The sequence below is a fragment of the Propithecus coquereli genome, unplaced genomic scaffold, assembly GCF_000956105.1.
Source record: "Propithecus coquereli isolate 6110/MARCELLA unplaced genomic scaffold, Pcoq_1.0 Scaffold137, whole genome shotgun sequence".
Classification (NCBI taxonomy): Eukaryota; Metazoa; Chordata; class Mammalia; order Primates; family Indriidae; genus Propithecus; species Propithecus coquereli.
Genome location: NW_012137969.1, coordinates 3,202,544 through 3,219,439, shown reverse-complemented (window position 1 = coordinate 3,219,439; position 16,896 = coordinate 3,202,544). Strand labels below are relative to the sequence as shown.

Sequence of the window (16,896 nt, the reverse complement as noted above, 5' to 3'; positions counted from 1 at the left end):
GTTACATGAGCAATACACAGTCTCTGTTACGTCTTTTTTTCACAACCCTTTAAAAATGTATAAACCATTGTTAGCTCTTTCTTCCTTTGAATTTACTGAAGATTTTTTAGCATTCCATTTTAATTTATCTATTGGCTTTTGGACTATATTTCTTTATATTTTTAATGGCTGATCTAGGGATTACAATATACATACCTAGCCACTCACAGTCTAATTAGCATTAATATTTTACCACTTCACATAAAATGTAAATGCCTTACCCTCCTCACTTTGTAGCAGCTGTCATATGTATTACATCTACATACATTTATAATCTTACTGGACAGTGACATCATTTTTATTTTCAACAGTCATAAATATTTTAAAGAACTTAAAAGAATAGTCATTTATATTTATCCAGATATTAATCATTACTATTGCTTTTCCTTCACTTCTGAAGTTTCAAGTTTCCCTCCAGTATCAATTCCCTTCAGTCTAAAAATAACTTTAGGATTTCTTTTAAAGCAAGTCTGCTGATTATTTGTCTTAGTTTTCCTCCATTTCCATCATTCTTGAAGGATATGTCATTGGATACAGAATTCTGGGTGGGTAGATCTTTTCTTTCAGCACATTAAAGATGTTATTCCACTTGTCATCTGTCTCCATGGTTTCTGATGAGAATCTATAGCCATTTCAAATCATCTTCCCCTGAATGTATCATTTTTCTCTGGCTGCTGTCAAGGTGTTTAATTTATCTTCAGTTTCAGTATTTTAAATATGAAGTACCTAGGTGTGTTTTTTTATTACATTTATCTTGTTTGTTATTCAAGAACAAGCATCTTGAATCTGTAAATGTATGTCTTTCATCAAATGTTAAAAAAGTTTTTGACTATTATTGTTTCAATTTTTTTTGCACTAAGCTCTATTTTCCCTCTGTTATGGGATGAATGTGTCCCACAAAATTCATATGTTAAAGTCATAACCCCCAGGACCTCAGAAGGTGACTATATTTGTATATAGGGTTTTTAATGAAGTAATTCAGGTTAAATGAGGTCACTAGGGTGAGCCCTAATCCAATATGACTAGTGTCGTTACAAGAAGAGATTAAGACATAGACATTCATAGAGATAAGACCACTGAAGATAAAAAGAAAATGACCACCTACAAGTTGAGGAGAGAGATCTCAGGAGAAACCAACCCTTCCCACACCTTGATCTTGGACTTGGTGCATCCCCCAGAAGTGGAGAAAAAAATTCTGTTGTTGAAGTCCCCAGACTTTGTTATGGCAGCCCTAGAAAATGAATACACCCTCCTCTGGAATTCCAATGATATGCATATGAGATCTTTTGGTATCATCTCACAGGTCCTTGAATTCTGTTACTGTTTTTTCCTATCTTTTTTCTCCCTCTTCTTCAGACTGAGTAATTTTTGTTCATCTATCTCCACATTCACTCACTCACTCTTCTGTCATCTCCACTCTGTTATTGATATTTAGCAAATTTTTCACTTGCGGTATTACAGTTTTCAGGTCTAAAGTTTCTAGATTTTTCAAATAGTTTTATAGTTTTTATTTCTGATATCTATCTTTCTATTCACTTTAATTGTGTTTACCTTTATATCATGGAACATAGTTACAATAGCTGTTTTAAAGTCCTTGTCTTACAACTCAAACAACTGGATCATCTTGATTGCTTGTTCCCTTGAAAATTGGTCAGATTTTCTTGGCCCTTAGTATTCTGAGTAATTCTGGAAATTTTGAATATTATGTTGTGAAATTCTAGGTCCTCTGAAGAATGACTGTGGTGGTATTGTTTCAGGAGGCAATCAATCCAGTTAGGTTCAGATCACATGTTCTGTCTTCCCTTTAATGGGCACCAGTTCCAATATCAGTTCAGTTTTCAAAGACTCTGCTATCCTGTATTGGGTCTGATCTGAACAGGAGTCACTTGGGTGGTAGTCTAGGGTGTAGGCAATGGTTTTTTGTTGCTACTTAGTTCTCGAAGCCTTTGCTATGCTGCTTTGGATCTATCCCACACATGCAAGTCCGGAGTGAGCCTCTCAGACTTATACCAGACTCATCACAATTCAGGTGATCCTTTTCTAGCTCTTCCTTCTCTGGGATTCTCCACAACACTATCCAACTCCCAAGGGCAACTTTCCTGGGTCTCTGGCCAAAAGAGGGGTTTTTCTCAGAATTTTAGCCACAATTCCATTAAGGTAGGGCCACCTTAGAGCAAGAGAGGAAGCAGCAAGAGAAAACAGAGTAGAAAAAAAACCTATATAAACCTTCCCCCACATTCTTCAGTCCATAGGTTCCCCTTTTCCTGTTTCCTCTGGCCAGAATGACAAAGTTGACCACAGAGTCTTAGCTGCCCATGTACCTACCACCACATGCCATAACACAGCCCCCCAACTGGGGCCACTATTAGGGCAGGACTAGAAAAGGAAAAGAGAGGAAAACATGGGGATCCCCCCATATACTCCAGCTCCATGGATCTCTTTTCCCAATATGTGTTCAGAAAGACAGGACTTCCCTTGGAGTTTTTGCTGCCCTTGCTATGTGTGCAGTTCTGTACTGGGGCCATGCTAGAGCCGAAGACAGGAGATAAGCAAAAAAAATAGAAATAGGAAACTCACAGCCATGTGAATCCTCTCTTCAATTTTTGACTCCCTTCCCAACCTGCTTGCTATTGTTTGATTTTCAGAGCCCTCAAGTAGCTGATTTTTGTACTATCAGGAGTTTTATTTGTAATAAGTGGGAAAGACAGGCTATATTTACCTTACTCCATCTTGGCCAGTGCCCAAAGTAGCATTTATTTTAATTGGTAAGCTTGGTATGTTTATATTTACTATTTCAAGCAAATATATTTGATTTTAGCTCGCATTTTTATGTTATGCTGTTTATATTATATAGAGAGCTTTTCACTGTTTACATTGCTTTATTTAATGTATTTTGCTTCTGGTAACAAAAATAATCATATTTCCATTTTACTTGTTACTTTTAAAATTATAAACTTTTTACAATACTCTCAGTTACCAATATATTTCTTTAGATAGTTCCCAGTGATTTCTTACTATGAACAATAAAGAAATTACTATATTTCTCTCCATTCTTCTATATCTTACTCACCACTCAATTCTAATTCATCTTTGTTAGTGGTTACATGGGATGATCATATATACTTGATTTGTTGGCTTTAAATGTTATCCTTTGATGCAACTTCCACTATTAAAAATGAGAAACCCAGCATACATAAATTTTTTCCCATCAGTTTCCCCGTTCTTCTTCCCAGTTTTATTTAAATGTTTTTTTTTTACATTGTCCAAGTCTACAACATTCACAGTCTGTCCTGAGATCCAATTCCCACATTGGTTTTAGATTTAGTTTTCAGTTAAATTCAATACTCACACATAATCTCCTGTTGAATTATATTTTACTATCTCTTAATTGAAGTTCATCTTCTTTGAAATGGGTTTATGAAAATATTCTCTGAATTCTTGAACATTTAAATTTATTTCATTTTTATTATTTTAACTGACATTATTATTATTATATTTATATTTTAGAAGTCCCTTACATTTCTTCTGGGTTCAGCTACCCTAGAATACTCTCACACTCACTCACTCTCTCTCTCTCTCTCTCTCTCTCTCTCTCTGGTTCCAGGTGCATGTATGCTAGGTTGATTTTTTATTGCTTTCAGGAGTTCTTCTAATTACTTCATAGTTTCAGGTTTTAACCATTACTCAGATTTGTAGGAACTCATAACTTGTGTTCTCAGTATCCTAGATGGTTTTGGATGACTTACAGGAAGAGAAGGGGAAAATGCTGACTTCGCACATCTATATTCAAACCAGAAATTCCTTCTTTCCTTCTTGAAAAGCACCTTTACTTGGCTGCCAAGATATCATAATCTCTTGGCTTCCTCCTACCTCCTGCATAGTAATTCTAAGTGTTGTAAGGCCCAGGTCTCAGCCCCTTCTTTCATCTACTATCTACACATATTCCCCCAAGGCACTCTCATGACTTTGCATATCATCTTTTAATGATGACTTTCAAATTTATATACGTACTCCTGTCTTCTCCCAGACTCCGGATTTTATTAATGTATGTCCAAGTGCCTAATCGATATCTAAACTTTAATAACTAATAATCACCTTGATATTGACATTTCCTAAAGTAACCTCTTTAAAATATTTCCCCCCAACAGCTTCTGTGCAGTTTTTCCATCCCAGTGTACACATCCTCTCCCCATCATCATGTTGCTCAGACAAAACTGAGGTTATTCCTAACTCTGCTCTCTCTCTCATCCTCCACATCTAATTCCACAGCAATGCTACTGGCTCTACTCTCAAAACATCCAGCCACATTTCATCACCTCTACTACCTCAAAGTCCAAGCTTCTATCATTTCTCAGCTGAACCACTACAAACATCTCCTAATTGTGAGAGCTGAATCCATCAACACCCACACAGCTGACTATCTCCATTAACATGACTCCTATTCCACTGTCTTCATTAACATAACTTTACCATTCCAGGAAACTCCTGCCCAGGAAGATAACACTTGTAAACTTTATTGTTCATTTTGGGAGCTTCCCCAAAACCCTTTTAACACACTGACTGCCATGTGAGTTGTATTTAACTCAGGCTAGTTTTGAGCCCAGGGCCTCATAAAGCAAAACCCTACAGTTGGTTCATGAAAATCTTACTTGTTGATGTTCTTATCGTTACAATTAATATTGACAATTTAATGCTAAAAACGTGGATTGTGTAGTATATACCTCACACACAGAAAATAAAAAATAACAAATTAGAAAGGATCATTTTGTTTTAATAAAACACCATAGCCCCAGGGAAAAAATTTTTTTTCCAGTGTGGAAATCAATATGTTAAACAGCCTGCCCAACTTTCTCATAGATAATCAGCTATATATTCTGCAGGACTCTTCAATCCTCAGAGTGTCCACAAATCTTAAACCACTCTCTCATGATCCTTACCCAATAGTAACAGTAATCAGGCCTCCACATTAAAAACAAACCTTAAATTATACCCTCAAATCACAACAATAATTTGACTTTGTTCACTGTCTTCCAAGATGCTACTAAAATTGTCAGGGTGAGCAATAAATTCAACTTTGCCTTTTAAAAAGGTTATTTCAATGGTATTTGGGGGTAGCCATCATTTCACACTGTCTTTCTGTTTCTACTTTTGTCACCATCCTTACTTCATCTCCAATTTGCTCTGTACAGTAGCCAGATAAATTTTCTTTAAACATACTCTTTTGCTGAAATCCATTAATAGCTACCCATCTCACCCAGATTAAAGTCAAAGTCCTTACCATGACCTGTAAGACTGGATATCATCTGACTTTGGCTACCTCTCTGATGTCACCTCCTACCAGCTTCCCTCTAGGATATTTCCCTGCAGCCACACTGGCTTCACTGCTAGTCCCAGAACACTCCAGACAAACCCCTGCCCCAAAGACTTGGTGTGGCTGTTCCTTCTGCCTGAAACTCCCAGAAGCCGTACAACTCACACACTTACTTCATTCAACTATCTGCTCTAATGCTGATCTCATCAAACAGGCATTCTCTGACCACCTTTTAAAAGAGCAAAACCCATTCTCTATCTCCTTTTAGCCTGCTTTAATTTTCTTCATTGTTCTTATTACCACCTGACATTTTGTTCACCAGTATAGCCCCAAGAACAACATGAGGGGTACAGAGTAGGCCTAAAATGAGTATCTTCAGAATAAATACTTTAATTAATTAATATGAGGAAGAGGGATAAAAAAGAAAGAGTCCATGAAAATGGAAGGAAAATGAATACTAGAGAAACAAAGAAAAAAGGTAAAAGATGAGGCAGGGAGGGATTAGATTTTAGGTATAAGAATGGTAAACCTCCCTATAAGTTAAGCAGGAAAGGAAAGCATTTGTATTTATGAAGGATAGATGAAGGAGTAATTCAGGTTATCTGAGACACAGTCCAAAGGTTCCAACCCCTGAACCAACCCCTCTGGGACCTGACTTCCACTGGCTTGTTTCTGGCCTCGTGATAACCAACTTACGTGGGTAACTCTGGCCTGGGAATTCTCCATCTAATGTCCACGGCTCTTCTCCTTGCTCCAACTTGAAAATCACATCAGGTTTGGTGATGCAATATCCTGTGAACAAGATACAGGGTGAGACTTCTGATGCACTGCTTGGATATTGGGGCTCCTGAAGGACAGGAAAGTGCTGCCAAAGGAGTCCCACAATAAAGGTGCCTATTTGAACCTCTCAGTAGGGAGGTGAGAACACATTCTTTCTATGCCTAAAACGGAACAATCATCGTTGTCCCTGGAAATGTACACATGAATATTATTAAACTCCACAAAGGGCCCATGAGTTCTGGCAGCTATGAACTAAGAAAAGAAACATATGCTGTTGGGCATAACAAAGAGAAAACTTCTCACCTATGGAGACCAGGTGGCTGTAATTCTCCAGCATCACATCGCGGTACAGGGTCTTCTGAGTACCATTCAGTCGTAGCCATTCATCTCGGGTGAAGTTCACAGTTACATCCTTGAATGACACAGATCCCTGAACAGCACATGTCTGTTCAATCCAACATGATCAATATTGGATGGCATGAAAAAGATATGTGGGATATTCTTATTAAATTTATTTTGAGAATTTACCATAAAATATTATGTAGCTTGCATGTTCCCTTACCTTGTTTTGTGTTTTACTTTGTGGAATAAAGAGATAGCATGATAGAAACAGTGTATTACCTTATTAATTTTTAAAAAATAAAGCTCCTACCATGTGTCTTAAACTGTCACAGCTTGCCAGGAATATTAACCTAACTAAATCCTTTTTTTCTGTCTTCTAGGAGTTTAAATTTTAGCAAGGAAACATATCATATTTAAGAACATTTAGCCTGTACTGGAGTATTATGAGAGTTATGCTAGAATCATTTACAATCAGTGTTAAATAATGGTAGAAAATATGGTTCTATTTTATGCTATTCAATGAAGCCCAACCTGATAATACATCTTCATTAACGTGGCATGATCATATACACAAAGTGAAAGAGGCATGAAAAACACACAGCAATGTGATAGGAGAATGGCTGAGGGCTGTAGGATGATAAAGAGCTGCAAAGGTATTTAGGGATAGATTATGAAGTAATCTGAACTTACTCCCATAGTTTACTGGTCTCCAAAATACTTCATCACCACGCTAGCAATAAAGTTTTGAGCACTCTCAATTTGTTTATTTTTAAGTAAATAATATATAAATCCTGTCAATCCACACAATAATGATAAGCTTAATGCTGCAGTACCCAACCCCTGGGCTGTGGCCTGGTACTGGTCCATGGCCTGTTAGGAACTGGGCCGCGCATCACCATCTGAGCTCCACACCCGCCTCAGCCCCATCTGTAGAAAAATTATCTTCCATGAAACTTAGGAACTGGGTGGGCCACACGGAAGGTGGTGAGATATTCTCCAAGAAACAGCATAGTTCTGAACCATAAAACAAGTCTAAATAAATATAAAAGGATTCAAATCATATGAAATATGCTCTCTGACCACATAATTTGAAAGCAATAAAAAATTAGAAATTCAATAACCAAAAACATCTGGAAAATTCCTAAGTATTTGGAAACTAGATAATATACTCCTAAATAATCTAAGAATCAAAGGAAGAAAATACCAACAAAAGAAAGCATTTGGACTGAATAAAAATGAAAACATAACATACAAAAATTTGTGGGATGTAGCTAATGTAATATGGGCAGGGAAATTTATAGTGCTAAAAAGCCTACGTAAGAAAAGAAAGATCTAAAATCAATACTCATCTTTCACCTTAAGAAGCCACAAAAAAAAAAATTATCAGAAATAAAGAAAGGTGAGAATAGAAAATAATAAAATAGAGAACAGAAAAATAGATAAAAATTAATGGAATATACAATTGGTTTTTTGAAAATATCAATAAAATTTTTAAACCTCTAACTATACTGAGAGAAAAAGAGAGAAGAGGAGAAGGCACTGACAACAAATGACCAGTATCAGAAATGAGGGGTGACATCACTAGAAATTCTAAAAATGTAAGATGGATAAGAGTATATTATCTATTCTTCTACCCATTTATCTGAGGTCATAACTTAAAGCCTTTCCATGAAGACAACTCCAGCCCTAAAAGTTCACACCAGCAAATGTTTCTAAACTGTTTCTAAATTCTAAAGAAGAATAAAACCCAATAACATACAAACTGGTCCAGAGAAAAGAAAAAAAGGGAATATTTTCTAACCTCTGCAGCCAGCACAACCTTGACACCACCTGAAAAGGACATTACAAGAAGGAAATTACAGGCCACTCACTTACAAAAACAGTGGTAAAAATTCTAAACAAAATATTAGCAAATCAAATCCAGTGATAAAATAAGAGAAATGTCATGACTAAATTAGATTGATTCTAGGAATAAAAGATTGGGTTAATATTTGAAATTTTATTCAATAAAATTTAGCTTATTTACAGAATAAAGGAGAAGGTACATGATAATCTTAAAAGGAAGAAAAAGCACCAGATAGAATTTAATACCCATTCATGATAGAATCTCTTAGCAAACTATGAAAAGAAACTTCCTTGATATGAGAAAGCAACCAACATAATGATAAAATATTAAAAGCTTTTTCTGAGACACTGAGAAGGAGACAACAATCTCAGCTTTAATTTTTAAGGTAAGACAATAAAGTTTCTACAAGAAACACAGAAAAATATTTCAGAACCTTGAGATAGGAAAATATTTCATAAGCAGGATGCATAAAAGCACCACTCATAAAGAAAAAGACTAAGTTAGATCCCATTAAAATTAGGAATATCTATTCATTAAGTCAATAAGAAGAAAGTGAAAAGGCAAACCAGAACTGGGAGAAGTTTTCTCCAATGCCATACACATGACAAAGGATTCCTTTCCTGATGACGTAGAGAACTCTCATAAACTGATTAGAAAAAGACACACAATCAGAAAAATGGGCAACAGAAATGAACAAGAGCTCCATGAAGAAGGATATTCCTATGGCTTTTGAATGGCTCTTCAAATGGGAAAGACAGTGAAAGTACTAATAAAAACTCCACCTTTGATGGTCCAAGACAGCATTCTGAAAAGGGAAAGGAAACTCTAATTCTCCTGGGTGGCTCTGCTCTGTGTCCAGGCAAGGTGCTTATCCAGTAAGAATAAAGTTTGATTCCCAAATAAAATCCTCCAGCCACAAATATTTGATAAGCACCTACTAGGAGGGAGGCATGGGGTGAGGAACTGGAAGTGTGAAGATGAACACAGTGTACACCTGGACCTTGGAGGGCTAATGGTCTGACTGTCCACACTGAAACAAACAGGTGTTTTCCAAACATGGGACAGAATGCAGCCACAGGGATAGCACAGGTGTTGTGGGAACACAGGGAAGAAGGGCAATGGACCCAGAGGGGGACAAAGAACAAGGAAAGAAGAGTTTCCTGGGTAAGATGACCCCCTAGTTATCTCATGACTGATGAACTCAAGGAGATGCAGAGAAGGAAATGGAGCAGGGCCAAAGTCAGCCCACAAGGCTGGAGCATGAGTGTGGGGCACAGGTAGTGACAGGGTGTATCCACGGAGCCTCATTAGGCTTGGCATCACAAAAGACTACAGTTATCTGTTTATTTTTTTAATGTCACCTTCTCCACTAAACCAAGAATGCCATCAAAAAGAGACCAGGGGCCGGGTGCAGTGGCTCACGCCTGTAATCCTAGCACTCTGGGAGGCCGAGGCGGGTGGATCGCTCAAGATCAGGAGTTCGAGACCAGCCTGAGCAAGAGTGAGACCCCGTCTCTACTAAAAAATAGAAAGAAATTATCTGGACAACTAAAAAATATACACATATGGAAAAAATTAGCCGGGCATGGTGGTGCATGCCTGTAGTCCCAGCTACTCGGGAAGCTGAGGCAGAAGGATTGCTTGAGCCCAGGAGTTTGAGGTTGCTGTGAGCTAGGCTAACGCCACGGCACTCACTCTAGCCCGGGCAACAAAGTGAGACTCTGTCTCAAAAAAAAAAAGAGAGACCAGGGAGGCCGGGCTCAGTGGTTCACACCCATAGTTCTAGCACTTTAGAAGGCCAAGGTGGGAAGATCACTTGAGGCCAGGAGTTTGAGACCAGCCTGGGCAAGAGTGACACCCCATCTCTACAAAAATAAAAAATATGCCAGGTGCAGTGGCTCACACCTGTAATCCTAGCACTTTGGGAGGCCAAGACGGGAGGATTGTTTGAGGCCAGGAGTTTGAAACCATCTCGAGCAAGACCCCATTCTCTACAAAAAATAGAAAAATTAGCCAGGCATGTGCATGCCTATAGTCGCAGCTACCCAGGAGGCTGAGGCAGGAGAATTGCTTGAGCCCAGGAGTTTGAGGTTGCAGTGAGCTATGCTAACACCACTGCACTCTAGCCTGGGCTACAGAGAGAGAGAGACCCTGTCTCAAAAATATATAAATAAAAAATTTTAAAAATCAGCTGGTCATAGTGGCGCATGCCTATTATCCTAGCTACCCCAGAGGCTGAGACAGGAGGATCGCTTGAGCCCCAGAGTTTGAGGTTGCAGTGACCTATGATGACACCATTGCATTCTAGCCCAAGCAACAGAGTGACACCCTGAATCAAAAAAGAGAGAGAGAGAAAGAAACCAGGGAGTCCTGGGTTTCCAGTTCCACACATAAGGAGTTTGGAAGTTGCCACTGTGTCCCAAGGAGTAAAATCCTGAACAAACTGAAAAATCAACAACTCTTTGAAGATTCATAAGAGAAGTGAGGTCATAAGGCAAACCCCTGCTGTCAAAATTGGAGTGACAGGTGGATACACAGAATCACAACTTAACTGGAGCTAAACCTCCACAGGAACTAGTGCCAGGGTAAGAAAATCCAAACTGTAATTGACAAATTGCTGGAGGCTAGAACTGGACAAGTCTGAGAGATAAAAACTCCAGGGGGACCCAGTCTTTAGAGTGCCCCACACTTTTGTGCATTTTTACCTCCAGGAGCTTGACAAGGTTCTCACAGTAAATATGAGAGAAAATTTTCCTCCTGTTTCTGGCTGAGGGAGAGGGAAAGTAACCATTTTGAAATACATCAGAGCTTATTTCTTAACAAGGTCTGCCTTCAGGAGAAATTATTTAACCAGAGCTTAACTGGCCAGGGTTTCATCAGAGCCTAACCTACCTGGCAAATAGGGAAAGGGAAATACCTAACTCCAGCCCCCACTAACCACCCTATCCCACCTGGTGCGGGGAGGAGGCCTGAGAAACACTGTAGTTCACAGTTCAGACACACAGGCTCATTAAAAGACTAAGACCTATTCATAGGACTTTAGAATGCTTCTCCTCCCCCTACACCTTACCACCATATTACTACAGGCCTATTTACAGCAGTATATCATGTCTGGCTACCAAGAAAAAATTACGAGGCATACTGAAAGGCAAAAAGCACACACTGAAGAGACATAGCAAGCATTGCACCAGACATGGCAGGGATGTTGGAATTAATCAAACCAGGAATTTAAAACAACTATGATTAATATGCTAAGTGTTCTAATGGACAAAACAGGCAGCATGCAAGAAAGATGGGAAATGTAAGTAGAGAGATGGACACTCTAAGAAAGAACCAAAAAGAAATGCTAGAAATCAAAAATGTTATAAAAATGAAGAATGCCTTTGATGGACTTATTTTAGACTAAACCCCACTTAAGGAAAGAATCTCTGAGCTTGAGGATATGTGAATAGAAACCTCCAAAACTGAAAAGCAAAGAAAACAATGACTAAAAAAATCAAAACAGATTATCCAAGAGCTGTGGGACAACTATAAAAGACGTAAAGTAAGTATAATGGAAATACCAGAATGAAAAGAAAGGATCAAAAAACATATTTGAAATAACAATTACTGAAAATTTCCCCAAATTAGCATCAGACACCAAACCACACTCAGAGAACACCACAGAGGATACAAGTTCTTCTCAAGCTCACACAGGACATTTTCCAGGATAGACTATATGTTAGGCCACAAATTAAGTCTCAACAGGTGTACAAAGATACATATCATATAAAGTATCTTCTCTGACCACAACAAATGAAGTTAGAAATCAGTAACAGAGGTAAAGCTGGAAAATTCACAAATTTGTGGAAATTAAATAACATACTCTCGAACAATGGAAAAACGAAGAAATTACAAGGGAAATTAGGAAATACTAGGAGACAAATGAGAACAAAAATACAACATCCAAAACTTATAGGATGCAGTAAAAGCAGAGCTAAGGGGGAAATTTATAGCTATAAACAAAACATTAAAAAACAAAAAAGATCTCAAAATGCACAATCTAACTTTACATCTTAAGAACTATTTAATAGAAGAAAAAGAACAACCTAAACCCAAATCTAGCAGTAGGAAGGAAATATTTAATAATAAAGATTAGAGGTCAATGAAATAGAGAATAGAGAAAAATCAATGAAACCAAAAGTTGATTTTTTGGAAAGATCAACAAAATTGAGGAGGAAAAGGAAGTGGTCATATTCCCAATAGCCTTAAATTGATAAGGGGATTGGCTTTGGCCCTAGGGGTACTGGGAAGCTACTCAAGTGCTTTCCATATAAAAGTAACATCATTTGAAATGCATTTCAGATTAATTACTCAGGAGGAGGACAGACTTAATCTGGGGGAGAAAGAAGCAAGGAAATTACTCTAGAAGCTGTTCTAATAGTCCAGGGGAGAGAAAATGAAGCTCTGATAAGGGGATTAGAAATTAAGGAGAAAGAGTAAGTTTAAGGCTGGGTGCGGTGGCTCATGCCTGTAATCCTAGCACTCTGGGAGGCCAAGGCAGGAGGATCGCTCAAGGTCAGGAGTTCGAGACCAGCCTGAGGAAGAGCGAGACCCCATCTCTACTGAAAAATAGAAATAAATTATCTGGACAACTAAAAAGATATAGAAAAAATTATCCGGGCGTGGTGGTGCATGCCTGTAGTCCCAGCTACTTGGGAGGCTGAGGCAGTAGGATCACTTGAGCCCAGGAGTTTGAGGTTGCTGTGAGATAGGTTGACGCCACAGCACTCTAACCTGGGCAACAAGAATTGAGACTCTGTCTCCAAAAAAAAAAAAAAAGAGTTAGTTTAAGAAAGGTTAACATCTTAAAACTAGCAAAACCTAGATCCCAGACAGGATGAGGTCAGAGGTAAGAGACAGGGAAACATTCAGGATGATCTCCATTTTGGTAGCTTTACTCTGCCTGGTGTGAACCATCACCTGGCAAGGAATAGAGCAGCAAGATTAGATGGGAGATGGGAAGGGGGGCTTTAAATACCCTAAATTTTGGAACTGTTGAAAATAAGGTGCCTCTATGCATCTGTACAGAGATGGATAAGACATAAGAGCCTAGGCTACAGAGACACATGGGTGTTAAAACCACCACAGAGAGCATGAAGTATGCAGGAAGGTCTGGCAGAGTAAAAAGGACAAAGGAGCTAAGGATGGAGATCTGGGGATATGCCGTGAGAATGGGCAAGGGGAAGAAGACATGGTGCGTGAGACAAAGAAATCAGAGCAGTAGGAATAAAGCCAGAAGAATGAGGTCACAAAACACCAGAGAAAGGGGCCTTTCTAGGAGAAGGTCAAAGTGTTTCAACTACCTAACACAGCAGAATGTTCTAGTAAGGTAAGGTCTGGAAAACATTCATTTTACTGCAAGGAGGTTGCTGTTGAACTTTATTAGGACATACTGGGCAGGTGATAGGGAGTGGCAAATTGCATACAGCGGACTAAAATGTGAATGAATAAACAGATGCTTGTACCCCAGTGCTCATAGCAGCATTATTCATGATAGCCAGAAGGTGGAAAATAATTCAAATACCCATCGACAAACGAATAAACAAAATGTGGTCTATCCATACAATAAAATATTATTCAGCCATTTAAAAAATTAAGCACTGGCTGGGCGCGGTGGCTCACGCCTGTAATCCTAGCACTCTGGGAGGCTGAGGCGGGTGGATCGCTCAAGGTCAGGAGTTTGAGACCAGCCTGAGCAAGAGTGACACCCCATCTCTACTAAAAATAGAAAGAAATTATTTGGACAACTAAAAATCTATATAGAAAAAATTAGCCGGGCGTGGTGGCGCATGTCTATAGTCCTAGCTACTCGGGAGGCTGAGGCAGTAGGATTGCTTGAGCCCGGGAGTTTGAGGTTGCTGTGAGCTAGGCTGAGGCCATGGCACTCTACTCTGGCAATAGAGTGGAGACTCTGTCTCAAAACAAAAAAAAAAAAAAAAAAATTAAGCACTGACACATGCTACATGAATGAACCTTGAAAATATTAGCTCGGTGAAATAAGATACAACAGGACAAATATTTTATGCTTCTACTTAAATATCTAGAAATATGGAAACTCATAGAGACAGAAAGTACACTGAGGTTACCAGGGCCTGGGGAGAGGGGGAAATGGGTAGTTATTGCTTACACAGCGGTCCCTAACCCTTTTGACACCAGGGACTGGCTGCGTCACTGCCTTGCCTCCACCTCGGATCACCAGGCATTGGATTCTCATGGGGAGTGCGCAACCTGGATCCATTGTGTGCACAGTCTGCAGTGGGGTTCACACTCCTGTGAAGGTGGGTCTGAAGCCCTCTGCTGATTGGGGTGGGGGGACTAGGGCAGTGATGGAAGCTATGGGGAGCGGCTGTGGGTGCAGGTGGGGCTTCGCTCAAGCTCTCTGCCACTTGCCTCTTGCTGTGCAGTGGAGTTGGGAACCTCAGGCTTAACAGGTACAGAGTTTTTGTTTGGATTGCACAACTGTGAATGTAATTAATACCACTGGACTTTATAGTTAAAATGCTTAAAATAGCATATTTTATGTTATATATATTTTATCACAAGAAAAAAAAGTGAACAGATAGTGCAGAAACATTTGCCAAAGAATATGAGGTTGAACCATCTGTTGTCCAATCTACATGTTTGAGGAAAAGTTATTTCAAAGACATGCAGTCCATTTCTTTCATTTCTCCAGACAGTTTTAAGTTTTGTCCCTAGATCAAAAGGGGTCTGAAAGATCTCTACCACATCCACGATGTTTTGGCCCCCGTAAGAAAACCTGAGTTCCACCCTCCACTTCTGACAAGAAACAATGACAGGCAACAGGGAGGTTTACTACAAGGTTCTTCACTCCATGAAGACCTTCAAAGCATTTTTTTCAGACTCCAGTGCCAGGAATTTTTTCTGTCCCAGGAGTAACTAATTGGCTTCTTCTCATGGCCAGTGAAAAATCACATGTGGATAGGAGGATAAAAGACAAATCTGCAGCTCTCCTTTGAGGACAGTAGGATCATATGACCACACAGCACCACAGCCACCTCTGCCTGCTTGTCAGCCACCACTCACTCTCCCTTTACCCTCCATCTGAAGATATGAACACTTATAAAACCAGGGAATCTCCTGGAAAACAAGATAGAGAATAAAGAAAAACAACTTACCTGGGATTTGTGCATTTTCTAGTACTCCTCTAAGAGCACAGAAACCTGTTCTCCAAACAGCATACCTGGAAGAAAAAAAAGGAAAGAGGAACAGAATGAGATATCTGGCTGGCTGTGCAACTGCTTGATTCTCCTACAAACTCCCACACACCCAATGGGTATCCTTGATTTTGCAGAAGAAAGAAAGGCAACATCTTCATGTCCCTGTGCAACTCCAATATGATTTCATTGAGTGTAAACCTGCAATGTTTCCCACTGCTTTAACAATTTATATCACCCCCCCTCAAAAACATAGAAATATTTAAAACAGAATTGATTAAACAAGTTACAGCACTTTGGCCAGGCATGGTGGCTCATGCCTGTAATCCCAGCACTTCAGGAGGCCAAGTCGGGAAGATCCCTTGAGGCCAAGAGTTCAAGACCAGCCTGGGCAACAAAGCAAGGCTCCATCTCTATAAAAAAATTTAAAAATTAGCAGGACTTGGTGGCTCACACCTGTAGCTATTCAGGAGGTTGAGGCAGGAGGATTGCTTGAGCCTGGGAGTTGGAGGCTGCAGTGATTTATGAAATACCAGACCTTCATTAAAAATGATGTTGGCAGGGGGCAGGAATCCACTTCAAGGTTGTTTTGTACATCTACTTTGCCACAATAATGTTAATTCCTGAGTCAAAGAATCCACATGAAGCTTTGGAAACAGGGATAGGTATTTTAAGCACAAGTCTTTTAAAAAAAAACTGTCTCTTCTACTTTGGTTGCAGTCTCTCAAAAGGAGCTTTCAACAGGTAACTTGTTTCGATTTGATTGGTGGATAGCATTAATCCAGAGTCAGGGATTCTGACTTCTATTTACGCTTATTGATCCCAGACAAGTCATATCCCCTTTCAGGCCCATTTTTTCCCTTCCTTCTTTCAAATGAAACAAAAATAGAAAACCCTGGCAACTCCTCCCTGTGTTATGACTTCTTTTGACTCCACGAGATCGGGAAAGGCTGCACAGCAGCACATCTCTGATGCCAGACACGGTGATGGTCACGATTAGAAAGCTGTTCAGCTTTTGGAAAGCATTAGTGAAGAATGACGGGAGGAGGGCTGCGGGATGCTGTTTAGCGTGAGGTAAAAATAAAATCTTCCCGGCCGTGGAATCCCCGCCAACGAAGACATTTCTCTCTCCATCCGGCCCTGGCCACCACTCTCACCCCAGCTCCCTTCTCTCTGCCAAGTGACTCGCGGTCTCTAAGGGCTTCCGAATGTGATGAAATCACTCAAGTCTCGGCCCTCGGGGCGATCTGCTCGTTTTCTGCGTTTCTTCAGCCTCTTCTCCGCAGCCCTGATAGGTCTCCGGTCAGAGGCTGGGGGGTCGTCCGTCCTCCCAGAGACATTCCTGTTCCGGAGGGCCCCTC

General features: G+C 39.6%; 1 protein-coding gene across 1 annotated transcript; it reads right to left on the bottom strand.

Annotated features, from left to right (window-relative positions):
* Window positions 1-5,917: 5,917 nt before the first annotated feature.
* On the bottom strand, window positions 5,918-15,511 carry LOC105805934 (zinc finger protein 37A). Its single transcript, XM_012638900.1, has 4 exons — window positions 15,497-15,511; window positions 6,434-6,560; window positions 6,047-6,142; window positions 5,918-5,952 (listed from the first exon to the last, which is right to left on the bottom strand). Exons 1-4 carry the CDS (start codon window positions 15,509-15,511, stop codon window positions 5,918-5,920), a joined length of 273 nt encoding a protein of 90 aa, XP_012494354.1.
* Between the last annotated feature and the right edge of the window lie 1,385 nt (window positions 15,512-16,896).